The sequence below is a fragment of the Drosophila arizonae genome, chromosome 5, assembly GCF_054131065.1.
Source record: "Drosophila arizonae isolate 15081-1271.41 chromosome 5, UAZ_ARI_1.0, whole genome shotgun sequence".
Classification (NCBI taxonomy): Eukaryota; Metazoa; Arthropoda; class Insecta; order Diptera; family Drosophilidae; genus Drosophila; species Drosophila arizonae.
In genome coordinates, this window is record NC_142925.1 from 3,335,391 (window position 1) to 3,354,686 (window position 19,296).

Genomic DNA, 19,296 nt, shown 5'->3' on the forward strand with positions numbered 1-19,296 from the left:
AAAAAAAAAAAAACAATTTAAGCTTCAGCAATTGAAATGTTTATAGCAATAATTTGATACTCATAGGGTATCTTATTGTACGACTCTAGAACTTGAATATTTTAATACTCCATAATGAAGTAGAGTAATTAAGTTTGTGCTTATGAATATGCAAGAGCGGAAAATGTTTTCAAAACGAAACTAAAGTTTGCAAATAGGAAATCGAAAATTGGAAACAGAAAACAGAAAACCGTAAATTTAAAACTGAAAACAGTGTAAAACAAGTAAAAGCACTTGGGCGCAGTACGAAACAATTGTAGGAAAAAACACCGTAAAGTTCAAAGAAAGTTAAACAACAACAGCAACAACAACAATAACAACGAAGGAAAATGAAAATGGGTGTTTTTTCTTATATATATATATTGAAGTGTTTTATTTTCTTTTTCTAACAGTTTGTTGCCCGCTCGCTCGCACAGTCTCCGGCAAAACGAGGGAGATTGACAAAACACTTTGTGCCGAGCGTCGTACATTGAACTACTGTTATTGTGTTGTGCCGGTGTTGTAGGTATTGGTGTTGGTATTGGTGTTGTGTAATCCGAGCAAGATGACCACCATGCCCGTGGTCTGGTGCACCGATCCCAATTCGGTGAACAACAAGCCAACGGCCTTTGCTCTGCATGGCATACAGCTGCAGGGCAATGTGACCGAGAAGCAGGTGAATGCATTGCGCGAGCTGGTGAATGCTGCGGCCGAGGGACGCCTCATACTGCCCTCGGACGGTACGTTTATGCTGTTGGACAGCGGCCTAAGCATCGAGAGCTCCATATTGGCCGGAAGCAAGCAGACGGCGAATGAGAGCAGCCAGGTGGATGCGCCCAAGAATGCCAAGAATACGTATATATTGATGCCGGTGAGCAATAAGAGTGCAACAGCAGAAGGAGTTGCCACTGCAGCAGCAGCAGCAGGAGGAGGAGGAGGAGGAGGCGGCGGAGGTGGAACAGCAACAACAGTTGCTGGCAATGCACAATGCACGCCGGCAGCAATTGCAGCGGCAGCAGCCCAATTGGAATTCCTGCTGGAGCCAAAATATTCGACATTATCGTCGCCGCCACCCAGCACGACGCCCAGTTCACAGACGGCGGACAATGAGACATCCGATGAGATATTGTACGAGTTTCTCTGCTGTGCCAAGTGCATGAACGAGCAGCGTACGATCGGGCATAACGGCACTTGTGGCAATCGGCGTTTGCAGCGATTCCTTAGGCATTGCAACAACAACAACAACAACAACGGCAACGGCAACGGCAACGGCGGCAGCATCAGCAACAGCAACAGCGGCAGCAGCATCAGCAATGAGCAACAGCAGTTCAATGAACCTCTGATTGATCTAGATCCTGTGTGCAGCATTGCCAGCAAATATGCAAGACGGCAACAGCAGCTGCGTCACAAACAGCTGTCGACCATCTCGATGGGCATTGCACGTAATCATCGGTCCAATGGTCGTCATCATGGCAAATTACCCATGCACAGTGTGAAAATCTTTCATAATCGCAGCAGTTACACTACGCTCAGCGGCGCGTGCACCATGAGCGTGGGCGTGGCGGCAACGACGACGTCGGCGGCTACAACGACGACGGCAATTCCCAGTGACAGTCGGCTAACGACAGCAACAGCAACAGCCACAGCCACAGCCACAGCAATAGCAATGCCAGCCAGAGTTGAATCGGGCAGTTTAACGGTGACAGCGGCGCTGTCAACAACACAACTGCCCAGCGTAACGCCGCTCTATGCGATTGTGAGCAAAAAGCGTGACGCGAACTATGAAAAGAACAACAGCAACAACAGCAGCAACAACAGCAACAACACTAATAATTTCAACAACATTATGTTAGCTGCCGTGCCAGAGGAGCCCAGCGTTAGCGCTACGGTTAAAGATCTAATCAGTTTTGAGGATGACGATGTTGTTGTTGAACAACAAACAAATGACAGTTTAGCCAATAGAGCAACAACAACAACACCACCAACAACAACAGCAGCAACAACTACTAATGCTAACAGCAACTGTGATAATCAAGTGGATTTACTGTGCGGACCCAACGATGTTGCCGAGGATGGCAATCTGTTGTCGCTTTCGCTGCTCGTTACGCCGCCACCAACACCGCCCAAGCCAAGTTCGCCCGGCTCAAATAATTCGAGTCGCAAGACCAGCTTTGATTCTACCTGCACGATTAGCTCACTGGACTCGGGCTTTATGGAAATGCAAAACAAATTGGATGCACTGGCAGCAGCAGCAGCAGCAACAGCAACGCCAGCAACAGCATCGGGCGAGAAGATAGCCAGACGCAACTATAAGGAATGCCTGACGCAGTCGCGCAATCGTCGCAAATCCTATGAAGAGTTTAAGGCCATGTTTGCTGAGGCGGCACAGCCGGAAGCGTTGGCGCGACTCACGCGACGACGCAGCGGCGCAATGCAGGAGCAACTGCAGCAGCAGCAGCAGCAACAAGTGGGTGCTGAGGCGGCTGAGCTGCTCGTGGCGACAGATGACGCAACGTCAGCAGCAGCAGGAACAACAACAACAGCGGCAACAACAACAACAACTACTACCACTACAAACAGCAGCAACACTGTGATGACAATGCTCGCCTCAATATCAGAACAAGAAACCACAAGCAGCAGCAACAACAGCAAAAACAACAACAACAGCAAACCGGATTCTGAAAACGAGTTTGCGGATGAAATGGATACCGGCGACGATCTAACAACAACAACAACTACAACAGTTGCTACCGCTGCCGCCACCACAGAAGCAATGCGCAAGAATTCAGATTTTCTATCGCAAATACTTGATCAGCAATTGGCGGCCAAGGAGGAGCAGCGTGCCAAAGCGCACAAGCGACGCACATCGTACGAGGAGTTCAAGCGGCTTGTGCGCGAAATCGATGCCAGCAGCAGCAGCGACATGGAGCAGCAAACGCTGGAATGTCAGCAGCAGCTGGACACACCCACAACAACAGCAAAGGCAACAACAATAACAACAGCAGCAGCAACATCGTCGTTTAAGCGACAGAATTCGCGTCAGCGTAAAAGTTTTGCCTCCTACTTTTTGCCGCGACGCCACTCGGCAACCAAAGAGCCAAAGACTGAGCAAATTGAGCTGGTGGAGCCAGAGCAGCAGCAACAGCTGCCACAGCAGCAGCAGCAACAGTTGCAGGCATATGCCAAAATGGCCAGCAGGAATAATAGCTGCAGCTCCAGCGTCAGCTCCACTGCCACCTATAAGCGTAATTTTAAAATCTATGATAAGCTAGTGTACGGCACCATCTACGATATAATACAGCGTAAGAACGATATCTATCAGTTGACCTATCAGAAGTACGATAAGTATATGACCTACGGCACCATCTATGAGATATTGCACCGCAAGGCGACGCCGATGCAGGGCAGCAGCTCGCTGACAACGGGCAGCGGCGACAAGTGGCAGCGCAAAAGTTTGAGCGCAATACTAGAAGGCAACGCGACGGCGGCAACAGCAACAACAACAAGCCCAACAGCAGCAGCAGCTGCCGCGGCTGCCGCGGCTGCAACAACTGCGACAGCAATGGAAATGCATAAATCAAATGATGTGATTTATGATATAATACAAAAGCAGCAGCAAAAGCGCGAAAAGGAACGCCAGCAGCAGCAGCAGCAGCAGCAACAATTGTTGCAACAGGATGCAGCAGCAGCAACAGCAGCAGCCACTGAAACAACAACGGACAACAGCACAAATTTGGGCACGCATGTCACGCACAAATATGGCACAATTTATGACATCCTACAAGGAGAGAAATTGGAAACCAGCGAGGAGGCAAGCAACAGCCACAGCAGCAGCAACAGCGGCAACACAAAACCAGTTGTTGCTGCCACATCGCGTTTTGTGGTCAGCCATGTGGATGAACAACAGCAGCGGCAGCAGCAGCAGCAGCAGCAGCAAGACAACAACAACAGCAACAGCAGAAATGTGATTGCCGACACGAAATGCAGTAAAATGCGACGCTTGTCCAATATTCTAAGCTACAACAAATCAGGCAACAACAATGCTGCGCCACAGGAGGCCGACAGCAACAGTGAACAGCAGCAGCAGCAGCAGCAACAACAACAGCAACTGTTGGTGCCGGCTAAACGCAGTCAGGCCAAACGTCGCGTTGGTGTTAGCAATTTGTTGCTGCCGCTCGACTCGGAGGAGCTCTATACGCGCATCATAGCACAGCAGCGACGCAATGCTGGCAACAATTGCAACGACAACTGCAACAACAACAACAACAGCTCTGGCAGCGATGCCGATTGTCACATGTCGCTTATCAAATCGAATTCTCTGGATGCCATTTCTATGTCTGTGGCCATATCGCCGCCGGCCACGCCCTCGCCACCGCGCCCACGCCGCAGTCTCAAGCAGCACAAATGCCTGCAGCAGCAGCAACAGCAACAGCAACAGCAACTGTTGCTGCTGCCGCCGCTTATGAAGAAGCATTCGCTAGATAATTGCCCAACAGCGCCAAAGATGTTGCAGCCGCAGACGCGTCGCTGGTCGAATCAAACGCTGCTCAAATGCACCTGCCACACGCTCGAAGAGCCACGGCATTGCCATAGTAATAACAATAGCCATTGCACTTGCCCAACGCCCCCGCCGCCGCCGCCTCTGCCACTGCCTGTGCCTCTGTCGCCGAGCGCCTTCAATGCATTGTCTGCCATTGAGAAGTGCCGCTCGCTGCCCGCTGCCTGTTCGCATACGTGTGTTAATTTAATGGCCGCCGCTGCCGGCTGCGCCGATGCGGCGGCCAAGTCTAACAGCAAATCAACGGCAGCAGCAGCAGCAGCGGCAGCGGCAACAACACAAACTACGACAACAACAACAGCTACAACACAACTAACAGCGTTGACAATCAAGAAAGGCAAATCGCGTCGACTTTCGGAATTTACGCGTGGTGAATTTTTAAATGAAAAATCGTAAGTTTCGCCCTCCCATGCACCACCCCTCATGCCATCATGCCCTCAACCTACCCCACTCCCAACTGCCCGCTATATATTGTATCCATTAACTTATGATTAGACTATTGACAATAACATTTTGATACTATTTGCGGCTTTATGATAGACTTTGCCTTGCCATTTCATTTCATTCATAATATATATTCAATATAAAACATTTATACATATTCATATATGCCACATACCAGAATGTGTAAATAGAGAACATTATCACGTAATATGATATAGAAGTTTAGTTACTTCAATATAATAAGTTTTCGTACTTTTATAGTGTAATTTGATATGGTAATCCTATAAAAACTAAAATTCTATATACAATTAATGGCTGATACGTTAGACCTATACAATACAGAAATTTAATTCATTTTTAGAGCTGCCTGTTTTGTAGATCATATTATGTTTTTACAGTAATATAATATAGAAGTACAACTCTATTTATAGCGATATATAATATGGAAAGTAAAGACGTTTTAGTGGGCAAATTGTAATAGGAAATTAGATGATGCTAAAAGGTCTAGGAATGTTAAAGAAGGAAAACAGGAAAATATTATAAGAAATCGCCGAGAAGAGGAGAGAGTGAAGCTGAGGAAGAAAGACACAGGAAAATATTGTATGAGGTACGAGAGAGAGTGGGAGAATCTGGTGGCAAAGAAGACGGTTTCAGAAAGAGAAGGAAAGAGATCGTAAAAGGGCTCTAATGGGCGTCTTACCTAATATTCTATACCCTCAAGAGTAACTTTTCAGAAATATATACTAAATGATGTAATTTGTAGTGCATTTGTACCTAAAATTATGCATAATTTATGATGCAAAATAGCCGCCAAAGCCAATCCCGGGGCAGTCCACTAAAAGTGCTAAATCCCAGACACAGCTGTCAGGTAATTTGTGTTTTTTTTTTTTAATATTTGTTCAAAGTCGACAAATGTGTGTAGGGCAAAAACGTATGCAAAACATTTTCGCAGTACATGATATGACTTTCATTCTGTAGGAAATCAGTTGAAGATTGTTGAAAAGCAAAATAGAATGACTAATGATAATGCTATTGGCAATAACAAAGCACTTGACCATAGGTAAATAGTAGTAAATAAAGAGAAAAACCAATAATTGCAAAGTGGAAGCAATTATTAATGAATGACAAACGTCACACCCAGACTATAGAGCAATCTATGATGTTTGCTTTACAAGTAGGTGGGAAATATGCGAGTGACGAGGAAGAAAAACAAGTATGAATGCTGATGTTGGGTGACTGAGACTGTGTAATACTCGTTCACAGAGTGCAATCAAAGGCCCTAAATATATCTATAAATAGGTTAACTATTTCCCGATGTACCTACCCGTATTTGTTCCAAATTCGAATCTCTAGAAACTTCAGCAACTGCGAAATTTACATTCATACGGAGAGACGGTGTTCGGAAGGACGGACAGATAGACATTGCACAAAGCCAATATACTCTTCAGTACGTCAACGATAATAAAAACTATGCCAGTATGTCTCTATTTCTATTTGAGACTATTGCCTCGCTCTCCCTCTCTCTCCCTCTCTCTCTCTCTCTTTGTGTCTAGCTCTCTCGCTCCCTCCCTCTCTCTATCTCTCTTTCACTTTGTTGCGATCTTTCGCTTCCATGTTGTAATCGAGGTAAACGTCACGTCTTTATGTTATTAACCTGCCAATTATTTGACTATCAAAAATCAGTCAGGTACTCGTCAGCAGCTACTCCTCATTTTATACCTTGGGGTATTTGTAGTACCGTTTTTTTCCATACACCTCCCGTCTTTTAGCTGTTGCCATGCCCCCAAAAACAAAATAAAACAAAAAAGTCGTGACAATTTTCGAGACAGACTTTAATTAAGCGCTAAACAAACATGGTTCGACACATTTCAAATTTTGTTTTTTGGTTTTTGATTTTTTATTTTTGGTTATTTGTTGTTGTTGTTGTTGTTGTGTTTTTGTCTAGTCGTGGTTTTGTGTCAAGTGTTACATTCGCTTCGTTTTCTTTGAGTTATCAGCAAGTTTGCATTTGTTTGTCCACCGTTCGCTCCTCGTCTTTTTTTCGGGTTTTCGCCAAACACGTGTACCACAAGTACACAACAAAAACTTTGTGTGTGTGTGTTTTTTTTTTCTGTACAATTTCGTATTCAAATGCAAATGGAGGGTCTGAACCAATTTGAAATGCTTTGGCCTTGAAGTTGACGTGAATTCAATTTGTTTGACAAGTATTGGAGCAGTTTTGTATATGCATCATCTGAGAGATATATCTGCATAATAATGATAAATGCCAATGTGGAGCTGTTGGCAAAGATTTCTGCAAAAGAATAGTTATAGATTGTTGAATGACAGATTGAATTAATGCAATTTAAACGAGGGCAAAGATTTGGAATTGGACTTGATATAGCGAATAGTTAACAAAGAGTCGGAAACTAGAGGAAATACCGTTTAAGATTTTGCTCTAAATACAATTTATTTAGAGCAACGCAACAAATATAATTAAAATTTTATGCTGTATTGCCCCAAAAGTTGACTCACATCGATACTTATCGATTTTTCACAAACCTAAACCTGATTTAAGTAAACATTTGCCTTTGGTCTTTGAGGAGTTAACATGCACAGCATATTTACCTACGTGCCGGAGTACTTATTAGGAATTTCGAAATATATGTTGAAATATATCGATAATTATCGATTTATAAAGAAGCCCTAATCATCTATCTTCAAAATCCTTTGCCATATACTCAACAAATTTACTGCACTTGATATAGACAAGGGTAGAGTATTAAAATGGCTTTACCTCTCGATCATATGTCTTACCCTATGTATCAATTACTTTATGACTTAAGCCCACCCACGTTTTGACTTCTAGGTCGTAAATTAAAAAGACATTAGCGGCTAATTGCAAAGAATTTCGCAGATAGCCGAGTCACTTTTGCTGACAACTTTTTCGCAGTCATTCGCTCATCTACGTAAGCAACGCCAGCAATCGGGCTGTATGTATATACATCTACATCTATTGTAGTTTTCTCTATGGGTTTCTTCTATATATCGAAACGGTTAATTTGCAGCGACTGCAAATTGTCGGGGTGTGGCTATAATGTCATTGTCTTCGCTCTGACTATGCGTATGTGTGTGTGTGTGTGTGTGACTTAGTCGGCCCACCAAACTAAGCGTTGTTACTGTAGCGCCCACTGCAGCCAGTCATTAGCTTTCTGGATAGGGGTTATTATGTAAGTGAAGCACTAAATGCAACGTGCAGCACGTGTTTAATTCAATTCGATTCATTAAATATAAGGCAGTCATATATGTATATCTAATAGCTGACATTTATTTGCGAACTGCATTCAAGCGTTACTTTTTAATAGGTGGTCTCATAGTCGGCCCCTGGCGAAATTTGCATGAGGATTTGGGCTTGAGATTGAGATTCGATTCACGATATTCGCCAAGGTAACTAGATGGCTTAGTCATGTTTCAGAGAACACTCTATTGAGTGTTATGTAGTCTTAGTCTAAAATGATAGGCGAATAGGTATATATAGGAATGAAAATGGGATTTTTATAGAGTTTGATATGGTCTCAAATATAAAATGTACAAAATTCTATGTAATCAACATAGAAACGCAAAGACCTAAAATATCTAGAGATGTTTATTCATATGAGTCTCATAAAAATTCCTTTGATTTTATCGATTATCGATTAGTACTATTCAGATAAACTTGAAGACTAGTTAAATGTAGGAACTGAAACTTCTCCAGTACAATTATTAAAGGAAGTTTCTCGACTAGATCAAAATTTCTTAGAGAGTTATTAGAGATTTCATGAAACAACTTCTACTACCCAAAATTCCCACATATTATCGATTATAGTTTAATCGTTACCCTCTCGACTGAGTCTCTAGATCATTCTAAAGGCAAACAAATATTCTCGTAAGCGCAATTGCAGAGTATCTGAACAATTAGCAAGCCTGAATGCAAGTAATTGCCATTGTTTACAGTTGTTTACATACAGAGAACAATAAACTCAGATAGAGAGAGATATATATGTATATACGTAGATACTTTGCCGATAAACACAATAATAAACTCATGATTTCAGCTTTACCTTTCTATCCAACAAACCTAGACAATGCAATTGGCATTGAGCTGCATGCAGCTTGGATCTGATTTGTATATGTAAAAGTGTATATACATATAGATATATATATATATTTGTTTATATATGTATGTATATAAATTTAGATATTCACACAAATTGCTGTATAAAATATATTTTTGCTGACATTCTCCATAATTTTCCAGCCAAATTATCACAGCTTCAATTGCATTTGCGTGCCGAGTGAAAGAGAGAGAGAGAGAGAGAAGTCTTGTGTATTTTTATTTGCGATCTTATCTGGAAAGTGCATTTTTTGTTTAGCTTGCAACGCATTAGAAAATGTTCAGCAAATGTTGCACGTTGCACGTTGCCGGAACTTGATAATTTGCTTGGCGCTAGACAGACGCCGACTCCGTCTCTGACTCCGACTGCATCTCTGTCTACGGAGCTGAGTTGGCTTTTTACTTACAATGCATTTTATGGCCAGTGGCCGTTTCTATTTGCACATTTTCACTGCTAAAATGGCAACGCGTGCAGCGTGCAGCTTGCAATGTGCAACTTGCCACATTGCTGAGCAGATTCTTAACAGCAAGCGAGAAGAAAACAATTTTTAGTTTTTCTTTGTTGCAAGTTAAAAAAAAAATAAAGTTTGTCCGTCGCATTAGCAGCAAATCGAAAGCCTGGCATTAACAAATTATTTCTGCATAAAATTGTGGCCAGATCCCCATATATGTGCATACGTATGCAACATGCAACAGGCAACATGGGCAACATGGCATGCTGTAAATGCCAGTTGGCTATTGGCTATTGGCTATTTTTAGCTGCTATTCCAGGCTCTCTTGGCCATTAAGTTCGTCCGTCCGTCCGTTCGTCTGCATTGATTTCAAATTTGTTTCGCACGAACTGCAATAGGCTTTAGCCACGCCCACAACCAGCCGCGCCTCGCCGCGCCTCTGGCTGTGTTCGGCTTCAACGTGCTGCTAAAATAAATAAATGTCGTTTGTTAGTCGTGTTAGGCAGTGCGGCCAGAGTACAGGATGCTCTGGCTAAACAATAATTAAATAAACGCCGGCAACTGTTGCTGTTGCTGATGTTGCTTGAATGTTGCTGTGCTGTGCTGTGCAGCTAACAGCAACTAGCTAAACAGCATTGTCCATTGGCCAGTTTATGTTATTATTCCATTTTTCCATTTTTCTTTTCTTTTTTAGCTCGAAGCTGCATTTAGCTGCTCCTCAATTGGCGCCAGCCACAATTATCTTTGCTTTGGCTTGCTTTTTTCTTTGTATATAAAAATAGATATTGGCAGTTGGGCTGCCATTGTGGTTGCTCCACAACTGTCATTTCGCTGCGTGTCTCTCGTGTTTCTCTCTGCTGTGGTGATTGACAGCAAATGCAGGAAATGAAACCAATTCAATTGTAGCATTTGATTTATCCAGCATTTTGCAGCATATCTCCTCAAGAATACAAGTTTTGCTTTTATAGAGAAATCAAGTTTTTAGTTTTTGCACAGCTGTTCGCACAACAATTGCATAATTGCAATTGCAATTGTTTAAACTATAAATACAGCACAAATTGACCCAATTTAATAATCGAATGCAAAAATAATATATATAGTGTTAAATTTGTATGAAAACTTTAATATTATATATAACAAATATATAGAGAATTTAATAAGACTTAAATTTTATATATTGATATTTTTATTTATTAATATTCCCTGCTCAAGCAAATATAGAAATTTTAGATTTGTTTATTTAATGATATCTTTTTTAGTGCTCTTAAATTAATGTTCATCAAATATTAGACAGGAAATGTCGTAAAGGTGCTGAACACTCAAGAATCTTAGTAAAATATTCATAGTACATATATATTATACTAGATCTGCTTATTCATACACGTAAATATGTCTCTCATTTGCTTTTTTTTTTTTTTATCAGCTTCCTGTTTTCAGTTGTCCGAAATGTCAGCTGAGTTCTATATGCTCTGCAATCTGTGTCTTTTCGTATGTGTTTACTCTGATTAAAATCAAATTGCTTGGAAAGGAAATACAAGCCAGTTTATGCTTGTTGTTTATGTGGAATATAGTCTTAAAATGTTGCAAAAAAAAGTTTTAGTTTCAGTTTAAGAATTGGTTAACATAGAGAAAAGACTTGAGGGAAATCATCTATGAAAACTTTAAGAATTGAAGAGAGTTCATCAAATTAAGTATTACCAAGAGTCTAATAACTGTGGATCTGCTTACATTAATCTCTCTCTCTCTCTCTCTCTCTCTCTCTCTAATGTTATAAATGAAAATTTCAAGAATTGATCGTTTAAAATATAATATATAATATACCTTATGCTAATACACTCACAATATCTAAGCCTCAATTATATCATTATCATTATATCAGCAATTTCATCTAGAGTATTCGCTATTCGACTAACCGAGTGCACTTTATTACAGCTGCTTTTAAAGACCTGCACCACAGACACTTCAAGTATGTCTATTTCACATATGTTAATAACATTTATTAGACAAATAGCTTGGGCATACAGACGACCTTAATGAACTGCATTCAGTGGACACTTTCCCCCTTTTGCCAGCTGCATATGTCATCTACATATATGCATATGCATATATTTGCATACAATTTGCCCTAATTAAATATGCAAGTCGATTTCAAGTGCAGTTTTCTAGGGTATTTGCATAGCTGCTTGGACCAGTTACAAGTTCATTCAGTCATCCATTTGCCAGCTGCACTTTGCATATTGTCTGAGGTGAATCAATAGACATATTTAAATATAATAGATTTGGAGAGAGGGAAAGAGAGTGGGACTCTTATTGGACTGTTAGTAATGCATAAATAAATTATTTATTAGATATATATATATATATTTTTTCATTGTTTCAATTTTACAATTGTCGCGTGTCAAAAGTGCTCACAGCTCCAAACAATTAAATTTTATTGTTTTTAATGGAATTTTTTTAATATAACTAATTAAATTTTTATACTTTTCTTTACAGGTAAGTTGGCGCTTGCTAATTGAAATCAAATTTTGGCTAAGTATTATATATATCTTATTTTAATGCCTATTTCATTTGACGTATGCTTAATGCTCATATTACGCATACGCCGCATTGTGCGCACGTAAATCGCTTTTATTAGCTTCATATATGACACCAGCGCGCCTCGCTTTTCGGTTTTATAAATGTTTCTAATTAATTATTTAAAAATAAATATGTATGTGTGTGTGTGTGTGCATGTGTCAGCGGATATCGGAACAGGCAAAAAACAACCGCAAATAAATATAAATAAAATCAAAACATGACCAAGACAACAATTATAGAGAAAGTGACAGCGAGTGCACTGAAAAAAAAAGCGACAAGCTTCAAGCTACATACTCCAATTAATATGCGCAAGTGGAAAACCAAATCAGGAATTAAAGTGCATATATACATATATATCTGTATATATGTGCATATATGTATGTATATGTGTACATATTCAAAACACAATAAACAAATCGGCCTCGTGTTCGAGGAAAAGTTTGTATTGTTTTTATAATTTAGCCAAAATGAACAGCTGTAAATTGATGGCCTGCGCGCTTTTTGGTCAGGCCCAAAACACATACAGAGAGAGAGAGAGAGAGAGAGGGACTTACACAAACACAAACACGCCCCACAGCTAAGCTGCTGTTATTACATGCGTTACAGCGTTAAAAATCAATTAGGAGTATGGCAAACGAGCCTAATGGACTGTTTAATACTCGCTTTGTCTCAGAAGCTACCAAATCTATTGGTTCCTGTTTTGATATAACTTGAATGGGCTAATCCTGAGATAGAACTGCAAAAAACATGCCCAGGCTAATTGAGAATTATATTTATGTTATGCCATACTGGAGTAATATTTAGTTTCTTCAATCCTTAGTCTCTTCACGCATTCCAATTCGTACACCCAACCAATATACTCACTTCAACAGTCTGCACGGGCACCCAATAATCTTCTGCTGTAATCCACAGTTAATTCACAGCCTCTGAATCATGCGTGACGTTTCTTAACAAAAATATGAATGTGATGAAAACAAAAACCCGTTTGCGCGACGAGCGCGCAAATTACATGTGCATATATGCACATATATATATACATGCATATATGTATATATAGGCATATAGACATAAATATCTGTATATACCTGGCTAATTGCACAAACAATGTAAAATACAAAAAACATCATGACCTGCTTCAATAAATCCCCCAAGCCCAAGTCCCAATTGCAGTACGAACGCCCGTTGCTGCTGCTGCTGCTGTTGCCAATTGGCAATTGGGGCAGCTGCGTTTCCCCCAACAATTGACAGTGGAACGTTCGAACCGTTGCATGGATTTGGATTCAATGCGATTCGATTTGTTGTCAGTTGTTGTTGTTGTTGTCAGATAGTTAGTTAGTGGCACAATTTGTGGCTCAATTGTCTAGAATTGGGCACGGTGAAAATACAGTCTCTGCGTGTGTGTACGTGTGTGTGTGTGTGTGTGTGTCAATCACATCCAGTGGGCACGTCAAGTGTTGGCCTAGCAAATTGGAGCAGCGAGACCCAAATGAAGATGTGAGCGACATGCCATTAGCCAAACCAATATATATAGAGGTGTGTGTGTGGATCTGATCATAAGTGCAGCGCGGTGATAGCAACTGGCTGCAGTTCACTTGTTGCATCTAATCTAATTTTAACTGAAAAAGCGCCTTGTTTGTCTGCCTGCCTGAATGCCTGAATGCCTGCCTGCCTGGCAATTAAGTTAACAGCCAAAAACAAGCCAAACATGTTGGCCCAAAGCGCAACAGCAACTTACTAAAAACACAAAATAAAAAAGTCGCATCGTTCCACTAACCATGGCCAAAAACTTGTAAGAAAAAAAAAACACACACACACTTATTTATCTATATATATAAATTGTTAACAAAAAGCCAAAACATGTAGCAAGTATCTTTGGCTTGCAGCAGCAGCAGCAACAACAGCAACAACAACAACAACGGCAGCAAGTGCAACTGCAACTGCAACTCTGGTGTGTGTATATTTTTAGACATTACGTTGCGTTTGCGTTGTTTAAAAATAGTTGCGCCCCAGTCGCCAGCCCAAACGAGCCACACACACACAAACACACACAAAGTTGCTGTAAGCGAAGCTGCTGCAACTAAGGCAAAGACTGCAGCAGCAACAGCAACAACAACAGCAGCAACATCAACTACGCATTTGATTTGGGCTTTGGCCAGTAACTAGCCACAGTCCAATCTATAAATAGCTCTACGCATTTTTCTTCTAGAACAATTTTTCATGTTACAGCGCTGCAATCGGCTCTCTATGAGCCATAATATATTGATATTGATATTGATATGTCTGGCTGCCAGCTGAACTCTGAGAGATCTGAGCACAATTGGCACTTGAACATTGAACACGACACGCACAATGCGGCTCTTTGTATCTCTCTCTCTCTCTCTCTCTCTCTCTCTCTCTCTCTCTCTCTCTCTCTCTCTCTCTCTCTCTCTCTCTCTCTCTCTCTCTCTCTCTCTCTCTCTACCTGTCTCCTAATAATCGTCAATATTTCGTTTGCACTGGCAAAAAAATTGCGTATGAGCCGAGTTTGAGAGAGACGTTGGCATGCTCTAAAGTGCAGTTAGTATTAGTAGTAGTAGTAGTAGTAGTAGTAGATTACTCTTAAATATTTATTTACTCCGAATATAGCTGGAAATGCTCTTAAGTGCTGGAATATTCGTATAAGTAATCGCATGTATACGCACTTTTAACGAGCACTGTTTTATAAATTTACATGCATATGTGATAATGGAATATATTACATAGTATATTGTAGTATAGTGTAGTATAATACATATATGCATTATGAATAGTCCACTTTTCTATTGAGTATCTTTGATAATGCTTGTGAATACTTGCATATACTGACATGATAAATATTCCACTAGCTATACGAAAGGTAAAAAAATACTTGCATACATACGAGTCCTAGCAAATATAATCAACTGTTCTGAAAATTATCTCTAAATGAGAATCCCTAATATCAAATGACTCTGAAAATACTCATAGATGCTCTTTGATCTACTATGCGTACAGTCGATCAATAAATATTTCAGTTTATATGCAATCGACTTGCCCGAAAAGTAAAAACAGAGTAATTCCCGTAAACTGTTTTTTAATATACTTCCAAATACATCGAGTCTCGATAATTCGTACCCCGCTAAATTCTCAATAATTCTTGATAATTTGAATTTCTGTCTAATTTGAATTTCTGTCTAATTTGAATTTCTGTCTAAAAAAAAAAAAACTGATCCTCTTGCCATTTCGAATTATCGAGATTTTACTGTATATACAATTGTTCATATGTATTCATACTAAATGCAGAAATTCATTAAAAAAATTAAAAACCATTTAGATACAAGATTTAATTAAAGCCCAAAAAATAAAGTAGATCCCATATAAACTCTTCAAGCAAGCTTACCTTAAATTTCTTTAAGTGTACAGTGCTCTCATGACCAAGTCCTGCGTGCTTAGACTTTATTGAGATAAAAAAGCAAAAAAAAAAAAAAAGATTCAAATTCCAAAGTCAAGATGCAGCTTCAAGTTGTCTATTATAGGCAGTGGTGTGCTGCAGTGGTGGTGCTGGTGGTGCAACACTGCAGCTTCATTTCACATTAGCCACCTAACGTAAACAAGTTACCATGGAGCAGCTCGGGCGACTGCGACTGCAGCTGCAGCAGAGCAAAAGGATGCGCATGCGCATGTGCAATTAAAGTGTTGCATATTTATGAAAGTCATGCATGCACATGCACATGCACATGCCGGCTATCGATGTGATCTATAAATAGGCTAAATGCTATTATGGCCAGGTTAACTGCTGACTGCTAGACAAACTGGCCTGGCCTGTGCTGCTCTGAAAAAGAAAAATTGGCTTTAATGGCGTCTAATAAATGCTCATTGGCATAATAGACACGTGCTACAGACTGTGGCATACACATTAATATTGTTATGATTGATTGATCAATCAAAATGTGTGCATGTGTGTGTGTGTGTATGCCATTCACAAAAGGATGAAGCTCTAAGCATGTCATCCTGACGCCTGACGAGCTTGTCTACCTGACTGCCCTGACTTGCCTGCCCTGCCCAGCCTTATCTTACCTGCCTTTTACCTGTGCCTGTGTTGACGAGCAAATTGCTGGCTTTGTTGATGAGGTGGGCATTGTCTGAGCGAACCGTTTGCCTGCCGCCCGATGACAACTGCAACATGTGCTAATCAACAGAGCAACAATGTGAGGAGAGCGGAGTTAGAGTTGGCATTGCACGACTAGAAGATACGCCCGGTAGCTAAATGAGAAGCTGCTGGAGTATGTAGAATAGAAATGTACATAAAGATACACACACACAGAGAAACAAAAGTTATGCTACTAAAATATGGATTACTTATAGATACTACGGAAAAACGTTTAAACTAATGTTAACTCTGCTATAAAACAATATATATTCAACGATTTTGAAGTCTTCAGCTCGTGTAGTTTACAAGAACCAAGCGTTCAAAAAGAGAAGAGAAGTGAGAAAGAGGGGCAGCTTAAGTATATAAAATTGGCTAGTCATTCAAGTTAAGAACATATATTTTAATAGGAGGGTTACACAAATGCTGATTCTGCTGACCTTTACATACATTTGCATGGGCACATCATGCCCTCTCTAACCAATTACAGGGCATATATACGAGAAAAAACAAAATAACAAAAAACGAAATTAAATCCAACTCCCCTAACGCAGCAGACAGCCAATTAAAAGTGCCAGCCAAGTTAAGAGTTGAGCTGAAATCGAGTCCGAGCAGCGAACATCGAGTGCGAGCATCGAGTTCGAGTCCGAGTCCGAGTTCAGCTAGTCCGCAAGTTCTTTTAATAATAGCTTTAAATGGTTTTTGCGCAATCAGATTACTTGCAGTTTTGCCCGCTTGAATTCCAGCTAACCGAATGGCTCCAGGCGAAAGAAGAAAAATGGAAATGGAATAAGAACACGCAGTCCAACTAGTTTCAGCTAGCGCTATCTACCCTCTCCCTCTCCTGCATCTCGCTCTTCCTTTGACCACCTTCGTTTGCATTCTAAGCCAAAGTGAAATTCAATAGAACTGGCAAACGGCATTGGCCATGAAGCCCATCTAGAATCGCAACTTCGCAGCCTGTCTTGCCAATTGCTGTGCATGTTGTGCTCCTCTTCTGCTTCTTCTTCTTCTTCTCTTTTTTGCTACACCACTTAACTGTGCTGAATTCATGGGGTATATGCCCATAGTCAGGCTGGCTAATTAAAATTAATTTACCGTTTATAATGGGGCATATTATCATAGTCGCATAGGCGTATCACGTCGCATTTTATGAGCTGTAAGCACAGGTTTTACTGCCAATGAATGCTGGAAGATTGTTGTTATCGATAACGATATCGATTTAGCGTGGATTCATAGATGCTTCTGCTGCATATTCATTTCGTTCCCTCCCTAAAACCGAACTCTCTATGAACTTTATTTGACTGTTAATTTGATAGTACTCGTTTATTTGAGTATTGTTTTATTGACGTTATGCAACACTGTTAGCTGTCCTATTTTCCTTCAATAATGCTTCTAGCTACAAACTGTGAACTTTTCAAGCTAAATAAGTCATTGATAATGAATTCACTTTTATATTTACATTTGCTTTAACGTTTTACAACACTATAACGTAGCTGTTGTTTGTTTTGATTAGCTATTAATAGGCTAGCTTTAAGCATATTCCATTCGACTTTCACGTTGCTTCACTTTACTTTGCTTCTGGCAATGGCAGCTGGAGCAATCTGTCCTCACACACAGCTCGTAGTTTAAGCTCCCCAGGTGCACAAATGCTGGAGTTGAGGCTGTGGCTGCGTCTGATGCTGATGCTGTGGCTGTGGCTGATGCTATATCTGTGGCTGAAGTTGTTTTTTATGCAAATGGTTTGTGGCTTCGGCTCTGTGGTTTGGGCATTCCAGGCTATTTGGTTATTCCTGTGCATGCACAAGAGCCCAAAGCAGAGCTGTCTGGCTATATACATGTATATACATGTGTGTGTGTGTGTGCTCACATATACACTGAGGCATGGCATGTCCTTGTGCACAACAATTTTTATTTTCACTTTTTTGTTTGCGCCACGTTTCAAGACTTAACACGCCCGTGGGCCTCCGCCTCCTGCGGCCATTCCTCCTGCTTCTCTTTCAGCAGTTCTTGTTTTTGGTCTAACGCAGCTATTGAAATGAAAAGTTTTGTACGTCCGGAAAATGTATTTCTCGGCTGCTGCTGCTGCTGCTGCTGCTGTTGATGAGTTTCCTTTATCGCATTGAGGCCAGCGTCAAGCGAATCGTGAGGGGCGCATAATAAAACCGCATTTCAATGCTTAGACAAAAGATCGCAAATGGCTTCGTTTCTACATAACCCACATAAAAGCTGACTATCTATATATCTATCTATAGATGTGTGTTAAGTATATGCAAATGTGTTTCTCTCTGTGTGTGTATGTGTGTGTGTGTGTGTCTCAATTATTACACTGCAACTGTCTTTATCTTACTTTTACAACACATTTTACATGTATTTTTATGATATGTCACAAATCTTTTGGTTGTTGAAGATTTTGTCATCTTTTTCTCTGTCACGAACCTTTAAAAAATAAATTGTGAATTGGTTTCGTTCGCGGTTCGATTATATAACAGAAATCTCTTTAATTGTAACAACAGTTGCTCGAAAAGCAAGCGTGAGAGAGAGAGAGAGAGAGAGGTGTAGAGAAATTCACAATAGCTGTTCAATTTGTTATTTTTCTTTCACTGTTTGTTACTTGATTAAGGTCAATGTTAATGCCAGCCCAAACAACAATTGACAGCTACCTTAACATGCATGTTAGAGCAGATTAGAGAAGACTGTTAGGTATTGAAAAGGTATAGGAATATGGGAAATTTAATGTGACTTAGAAAATTTACATTTCACTAGTGATTTAACATCAACTTAATATGTATTTATAAGTGTAAGTAAGTATTATGGTATAAGATCTCTCTAGGCAAAGAGCTAAACATGTTAGACAGATTAAACTGTATCAACTAATGATGAGGAATGATGAAGAATCATCAGACTGACAGAGCTATACGTGATAAAACTTGAAGAGCTTAACTCATCTTATTAATGAGGAATATATATA

At 40.4% G+C, this 19,296-nt stretch overlaps 1 protein-coding gene across 5 annotated transcripts in view; it reads left to right on the forward strand.

Annotated features, from left to right (window-relative positions):
- The window catches only part of Src42A (Tyrosine-protein kinase Src42A), a 54,431-nt gene that overhangs the window by 29,977 nt on the left and 5,158 nt on the right, over positions 1 to 19,296 (forward strand). For 3 of the 5 annotated variants that reach the window (XM_089471726.1, XM_089471725.1, XM_089471727.1), the window contains exon 2: positions 432 to 4,968. The exons of the other annotated variants lie outside the window; for them this stretch is intronic. In XM_089471726.1, the coding sequence (XP_089327852.1) occupies positions 584 to 4,968 (4,385 nt within the window). In that variant the 5' untranslated portion in view covers positions 432 to 583. The remainder of the gene's footprint in view (positions 1 to 431; positions 4,969 to 19,296) is intronic. 5 annotated transcript variants of the gene reach the window in all.